The 8,392-nt window shown below is 37.9% G+C and overlaps 1 protein-coding gene across 1 annotated transcript; it reads right to left on the reverse strand.

Annotated features, from left to right (window-relative positions):
• Positions 1 to 695: 695 nt before the first annotated feature.
• On the reverse strand, positions 696 to 3,552 carry LOC5505804 (mitochondrial nicotinamide adenine dinucleotide transporter SLC25A51). The gene has a single exon (XM_001626507.3). The coding sequence runs from the start codon at positions 3,332 to 3,334 to the stop codon at positions 2,450 to 2,452; it is 885 nt and encodes a 294-aa protein (XP_001626557.2). The 5' UTR covers positions 3,335 to 3,552; the 3' UTR covers positions 696 to 2,449.
• Positions 3,553 to 8,392: the final 4,840 nt, after the last annotated feature.

Raw genomic sequence — 8,392 nt, forward strand, 5'->3', positions numbered from 1 at the left:
ATTATTGGATATCTACAGGACAATTGCATACCTCCCGCAACTCTCAACTCTCCCGCATTAGGCGGGAGTCTCAAGATTTTGGACCCCTTCTCCCGCGTTGAGCACCAAATCTCCCGCTTTAACTATTTTTATTTTTAATATTCTATGGAAAATTGTCATTTTGCCTATTATTGAAATATTTGAATCAATAATTCCCTTGCGTAGCGCAATTTATCTAACACCCTCGTGAGATCAGTGGATTTGTTAGTAAGAGCTTTCTATATGGCAATCACCTGCAAGGTTAAACTCACCCCTCCCCCCAAAAAATGAATATACTCTACCCCTCCCCTCAAAAAATTATCAAGCCTTGAGAGGTTGACTGGTATGCAATTGAGAAGAGGCCCAGTCGGCATACTTTTCACAACAGTTTTTATCCTAAAGCCAAACAAAGCAAGTAGACCCGGGATAGGTAAACTCTTGGAATCAATTTGATTTCAAAAAAGACAGCATTTGTGAGAGCATTGGTTGGTGATTAGAAAACCATTTTTCTCGCTCAGTCAAAGCCAAACAAAGAAAATTTCCATAAATCTATCTTGCAATCTACTGAAAGCTGTTTTCTATAAGGAAGAAATACAAGCAACTGCCCTTGGGTGGATCCTGAATTTTCTGAAGAGAGGGGGAGCATAAAGAGTGCGACAAAAATGTAAAACATTTAATACTGTTGAAATACTCTTGTTTTTAATCAGGCATCATCAATGCCAAATTGAAATGATAACAATCTAATATGTGAATAATAAAACTAGAAATTGTAAATAGTTTAGATAACAATATTCAATAAATAATCAACTTATAGCATAATTGAATTAGGGAAGTTCAATAACAAAAAATAAGCCTATACCAATCAATAATAATCAAGTTTGGCCCAATGTTGATTGTTATTGACTGCATACATATAACACATCGATACTGTTAAGCATAATTATGAATACAATGGGTGATGGAAGGAACACTCATATCTTTTTGTAAAAAAATTCCCTTCTTTAGTGCTGGCAAATGGTTTCTAAAAATGGCAAAAATCAGGCAATTTTTTTGGGAAAGGATCAAATATATTTTCTTCATCTAAGCTTGCTTACTCTTTCTTTTTATAGAATTGATTTAAATTATGGATGGGTCACTCCCCTTATTCACAGGCCCTCTAGCCCAGTAAAACAAGCTAGCAGATTGAGGACTGATTCAAGTCACACTTCTGCCCTCTAGCCCAATATAACAAGCTAGGAGATTGAGGCCTGATTCAAGTCACACTCCTGCCATGTCAAATCTAATTGTTTGGGCACGTGAAGAGTTCAAAGTCTAAATCGATTCAGTTTGTCAAGCACAGCTAGAGAACCTCTAGCTAAATATATTGAGCTAGCAGGCTGAGCCTTTTGCTGATCATTAAAACACTATGAATCTACTATGCAAAGTATATCCAGATGCCTGGGGCTCCTTTTAAAATACTTTGGTAGATTTACCATTTGCCAACACTAATGTGCTAATAGATCGTCTCAATTCATGAAACTTTTAGCAGCTCAAAACTTTTAAAATCCAGTGAAACAATTAAAAAGCCCTTATCAGCCACACCTAATTATGTGATGAAGCTTCAAAATAACCATCCAAATACAAAGTTTTTTTACTTCATCATTTACCAAATGTGCAACAGCTTCCACAAATCAGCTACTTGAAATGGAAACTTTCTCACACTTGTTACTTTACTATAAGGACAAAATGGCAGCTGATAGAGACTAATTCAAACAATAATTTGTTCCCTTTTGTCTGATATTTAAAATCCCCCCCCCCCCCCCCTAGTAATACATCAAATACTCGAGATTCAGTTTTTCATTCAAGCAGCCCTTATTGAGACAATTAAACATTTTTGGTTCTGTGAGAATTTCCCAAAATATCCACTCATTCTGACAACCAGGATTCATAGACATGAAACAAGACCAAGCACTTTGTCCTAGGCAGACACACTATAAGGTAGAACCTCTATTGAAGTCAAATAACCTCTTGTAGAGGCTAACTCATTATTAAGGTTTCTCATCAAGTGTAATATGTGTTCACCTTTGGAAGAAATAATTAATTGTCTTAATGGTTGCCTTGTTGCTATTGAATTCCTGGTTTACTGGCTACAGAGTTTAGTGTACTGTAGGAACATGAATCAATGTATTTGTTCTGTTATGGCCAGAATGTGTGTGTGTGAACTGTTACTTCACAAAGTTGACGTTATTCACTAAAAGATAACCAATTAGAGTGCTTTGTATCTGAGCACAATTTATTTGGAGCTACCAAATGCAAAATGGATGGAAACTTGATTAAGCATTAGCATCATTTAGCAGCGTTTGAAAGGTACACACAATCTGTTTCCAAGTATAAAATTCTTCAATCAAAAATTTCCTATAAAGTCATTGGCATGTACCCCATAATAGAATACCTAGGTTCTAACTACTATAATAAGCTTCTTGAGTAGCTCATAAGAGCAATTGATGATTCCCCATGAGACAAGAGCTCTAGAAAAATTCAATGGTAGTCCATAATACATATTTCGCACCCTCCGGCCTCTAACAGTATACACTATTTGCAACGTCCTGAAGAATCCGGTAAACTCCCCTCCCAGTTGTTTCTGCATATGATTCTTAGCGACATTCACCGGGTAGAACAAGGTACTCAGGCAAGCTCCCAGCACTGCGCCACTCAAAAAATCATTAACTGTATTTCCTACTTGTGTCTTGGCTTCTGGTAGAACCTCTTTAATACGTCCACGTAGACCAAAAAATAACACATTTGATGGTCCATTACGCATTAGTATGGGAGTCAAACCACGGTAATATTCCTTAAAACAATACTGTGTACGTATAACTTTGAAAGCATGAGCGGTGTTGGAGAACTTCTCATTGTAGTCGCGATGTGATAGTAAGATTTGTACTCTTTCGAAGGGAGTCAACATGGCCTCAGCAGTTCCAGCTAACATCGCCGCAGATGCATTCACCACTCCGGTACCAGTACTAGGAAAAGACCGAGATAGAATTCTCTGGAATTTATGATAAGCACCGAACATTATGGACAAAGACGTGCCTCTCTGCAGCAGAGGGGGGATGACCCCTCGGTAAATATTAGGGATGCCTTCTCGAAGCAACTGTTTGACTGCTTTGTTCAGCTTTAACGCCTCTATTTGCTGCCTGAACATCACTTTGTAAGCTGGGAATGTGCATATTATATTGATGACGGACGCACCAGCTCCGCAAGCGAAATCCGGCCAATCTTTATCCTCGTAGTCTCCCTCATTCCGAGCCGTACTTGGGACTCGTACAGAGCCCATTGCCCCGTCTTCAAATAGCCGAAAACCACTCGCTAGCAATTGTAACGGAGCATTTTGGCTCCACAAAGGAGTCCACAAAGGTTACTTGGCTATGGGAAGGTGTTATAGGTACAGGGATGCATGGCTAAGGGCATATTTTAACAGCATACCGGCAGCCGGTCTCTAGCTTTTGCATCAAAACCGGGCCGCCATTGTGATTACCCGGCGACCTTTTCGGTGAGTTTCCCAAGATGCCCCTCTAGGGCTAGACAATTTCTGAGGTAGGATGCAGGCCCACAAGGGGCGCAGCGCTACCCGAAATAGGGACTTTTTTTTGCGGCCATCTTGGACATTGTAAAAATTGCTAGGCAGACCAGATACAAACGTTTGCATTTAACAAGTACAATGTCATCCTGTCTGCGCTCGGCTCTTATGAATTTTGTAAACTATATAAGTTTGAATCCCAGTAGATAGGCATTTCGCTTTTACGGAAAAATCTGCTTTTGGCATGTTCGCATATAACAGCTTTGTGTTGTTTTGCTAAAAAGTTTATCTAAGGCCAAGCTAAACTAGGCGACATATCGCGCAATAATGTCGCCTGCATGTCTCCTAAGTTTAGCCACCCAGAGAGACATTAGCGTGCGAAAAAACCTTGTAGCACCGACAAAAAAATGTTTCTCGGATAGTAAGATAGTGGATAGTCGGATAGTGTCGCGCTCTACAAAATTTGCCACGCACTACATGTTTGTGGCGATGGCTAAACTACTGAACATTCAGGAGACATGTCGCACGATACATGTCGCGCTCGACATTTCGTCTAGTTAAGCTACAGGGGCTCATAATACATCATCTGTATAAAATAATTGTCACGGCGTTTCCAAGGATCAGGCTATTTTAAGACGCACGAACGGGCCAATCAGTTACTTTGACGTTGGTCACGCGCGCGAGTGACGTGAGGCTGCACGCGCAAATTGCAGTTAGGAAGAATATATTTTATCTATCATCCGTCGGTTTTGTTTGTTTACCAAAAGAATTGCAAGCTAGAGTTGAAAGATTCATATAAAAGAAATGAGAAACAAAAGTCAAAGTACCGACAAGAGAACAGAGCTTGTCTGAGACTGCGCGTGCAGTTGAGCTCAGCCAAAACGTCAACACAAATGTCGAATCTGATTGGCTCATCCGCGCGTCTAAAAATAGCCTGATCCAAAGAAAGGCCGTGACACTTTTATAATACCAGAATGTGGGGAAGTTGATTGCCCCTACTTATGAGCCCCTGGCCTTAATTAAGGATATGAGGTACAGTTTGGTTCAGCCTCGTTTTCGTGTCGCACAGGGCTACACAATGCAACACAATTACCAACAGCATCGTTTTTAGAGGAGCCAGCGCGGCCGCAGGCCGCGCGCGGAGCTCCATAGGTATAGAAATATGGTATAGCTATGCGACTTGGTTTTGTGGTCATCGCACGGGTATCCTGTGGTGTCACAATCCATCCATCCATCCAGTCAATCGTGCAACTCCCAGACCCCACTCGATCTTACGCTGTTGTGTGTTTTTTACCGCCTCGCTTTGTGCTGCAAAGTTCGTATGTTCACAGAAGAAAGGCAGCTTGAAAATAGTATTTAATGAGAAAATAAGCGGATTCAAATGGGCTGAAGTTTTAATTCATTTCAATAAATGATTGGTCAAATTCTCACAATGATGAGCAAGGCTTAGATGAATTACTTGGGTAAACCCCAGCTTTCTTTGGGAAAAGAAATAGAGAACTGGTTTCCTAAAACCCTAAGTATTAGTAATTTGTGAAAAACAAAATATATTTGAGAAACACTTGAAATTTAGATCGACTATTCTGGAATTCTGTTTTGATTTAAAAAAAAAAAGGTGCACATACATATTTAGGACCTTGAGGATCTGTTATTACCTAAAAAATATGCCTTGTTTTTATACCACCTACAATATTTTTAATAACCCTGGGTACCTCAATGTTTTCTTACAAACCTTAAAAAACCTTTTTTTCTCATGTCACACTATAATGTGATCCAAAAGAAAAATTCAGGTTTCATAGAAAGCCAAGACAGCTTTTTTGTAGAGGAGCAATTTAGTGAAAAGCAATGTTTTTTCCCTCTGCAGCTTCTCTTATAAAAGCTCTTTTCAACCTCTGGCTCATCAGATCATAGAGCTTTATGAGACAGCAAAGTTCATATGTTCATTTTCTGTAATGGGTATCATTTTAGGAAATTTTATTATTTTATTATTCATAGGTTTTATGAATTAGGTTTTTGTGGTATAATATTTGTATCGTAAGGAAATTACCAGTTTTTTTCTTTAAGGTTTTTTTCCAAACTTCTTTAGGTTAATCTCAGCCAGAGATTCTGAAATCAAGCTGAGACACAAGCTGCTGGCTAAGAGGCATGACCCAGGGCAGGATGTACCTATAAGGCATTGGTATTTAATGTAGGTCACCAAAAATAAACACATAATTATAAAGTAACAAAAAGTTAGATAATATTTTAATGGAAAAATTGTTCTAAAAAAATGAACCAGAGTTATAAAAGTAAAAAACCTAGTTTTTTTCCAAGATAGCCTGACAGGTTATTGTATAATGTGTGGTTAGTGACATTTAGACTATTTAGGTTCATAAATAGTCTCTTGCTATTACAATGACTCATGGTAAAGTAATTGAGGTAGTAAGTTAATCATAAAAAAAAAAAAACAGGTCTTCTATATGATCCCTTAAGATCATATTTAAAACTATTTAGAAATCAATTTTCCTATTCCAACCTATTTCAAATTATAGGCTAAATAGATGCTTATAAAAAGGATTCTAATTTGATAATTGTGGGTTAACAGCTTCATTCTAGGTTCTTATATGCGGTTCTTAACTGTATAATAAAATAATGTACTAGAGAAAGAAAATGATAAAACACTATCTTTGCAAGTTAAGTAAAGTAATTTAAAGAAGTAAAAGGAATTGGGACAGTACAGGCAGGGAATGAGTACTTTTATCTCAAATCCACTATGGTAGTGTGATTTGCTGATATGTTTATTAATGTATAGGAATTTGATATGTATTTGTTTATTGTGTTTAATTTTAAAGAGAATAAAATAGCACCCAGTTTTTTTTTTGTGAGGAACTTTAATTGATCCTCATTTTAAAATTAATATGACATCCCTTCACCCCTGAAAGCCTTCCCTGTTAATCAAAGCATAAGTTTATTTTTCTGTATCAGTTGTCTATTAAGTATAGTTTAGTTAATGATATCCTTAGTAATGTTAGTAAATACTTTTTTTACCTAGAACAAAAAACATATTTGTTCTAGGTATTCCCTAGGAGGATTGGGAGGGCACCTTTTTAATAATAATTGCAGTATTTATAGAACATGCATTCTTTATATGTTTTACATATGGTGCCGTAAAGGGTACTTTCGCTGAATGATTGCATTTGTGCGGGGGGGGCCTGGGGTATGCAAAATAGCTTTGTTTTTCTTTTTACAATGCTGTATAGAATGTTACCTATCAAATACTGTAATGAATTAAACAAGCGTCCTTCTTTAAATAAGAGTTCCTCTCCAATAAGCCCCCCCCCCCTTTTCGACCTCGAATTTTGGAATAAGTGCCCCCTCCCCTCCCCCTAAAAAGATACATACAAAAGCACCATTTTAATTTCATTTTTTAGCTCGCATTGAAAATCCTCGCATTACAACACTGTCTACTTATTAGCTAGCCGGACGCCAGCCAACCAAATTACTTAAATTTGGTCACATGATAATACTTGAAATCTGGTCTAGCCCAGTGTCTAAAAGACATCAATGAGAGTTTTGAATTTAGCAGGGAAGAGCTTGGGGTGAAGTAGTACAACTAGAAATAATTCACTACTAACAAACAACTAACAAACATTTTTTTTTCAAAATGTTTACGGTGTTTTCAAGGCGAATCTGATGACTGATCAAAGTTGTTCAGCATGATGGCCCGCTTTCTGTGTCTGCTTTCTGTGTCCTCACTGTAATAGGCAAGAATATGACATTTTCTTGATTTTAGATTGTAAGACAAAGCGCAAAGAAATGAAAATCAAAGAATGGAGGAGGGAAATTCAAATTTGTTTACCATTTAATCGGAAATTCCGGGATAAGATTCCAGTTTTTTAGGAATGCCATAATGGTAAGAAAAAGTTTTCTATATTCCAGAATTCCCGGGGTGACTTCAATGTATACCCAGAAATTCTACTTTTGGGGTCCTGGGAATAGTGGCCGATGGGGGCCTTGGTCAAATATTCTATAGAAAACTGCAAATGTTACACGATTTTCCGGAATTTCTAGTATTCCGGCGAAAGTGGACTACCTCACAAGCAATTCTACTTTTTCAGGAAATTTTCCAGTGGGAGGAATCTGTACCATTTACAAAATAACGAAAAGTACCGAAATTTTCGGGGTAAACAACCAATGCCTTCAATTCTGCTTTTTGAATTTGCGAATGTGTTTTTGAATTTGCAAATGTGTTTTAGATTTGCGAATGTGTTTTTGAATTTGTGAATGTGTTTTGCATTTGCGAATGTGTTTTTTGAATTTGCGAATGTGTTTTGGATTTGAGAATTTGCGAATGTGTTTTTAACTTTTGCGAATGTGTTTTCAATTTTTAAATGTGTTTTGCTATTTGATTTGTGTTTGACCCCTGTGGGCTCCCTCATTGGAATCCCTCATTGTCGGCTTTGGAATATTACATAAGCGCCCCTGGCATTACGGTATGAGATTAACATTTCTACACATGAGCGGATCCTAAAGAGTTTCGTGTTGATGCATTTAGTGAGGAGAAACTGAGAGGTATTTTATTGAATTACTATTGAATAAGAAATCAGTATAAAGCAATATGCTAAACCTGCAGAACGTTTGGCGGCCTGCCTTTTTTAACTGTCTTCTTAGGAGCTCCATTCCAAGACGGTATCATTGTACTGCGCCCTCGAGCCGTTCATGGCTATTTGTATCTGACCCTAGTTTGTGCAATAAGGCTTCGCGGTCACCAGCCGATGTTGTTGTGCTTGACATGGAAGATGGTGTTTCGGAACATCTGAAGTCTTTCACTCGACA

Source organism: Nematostella vectensis, chromosome 11 (assembly GCF_932526225.1).
Source record: "Nematostella vectensis chromosome 11, jaNemVect1.1, whole genome shotgun sequence".
Taxonomy (NCBI): Eukaryota; Metazoa; Cnidaria; class Anthozoa; order Actiniaria; family Edwardsiidae; genus Nematostella; species Nematostella vectensis.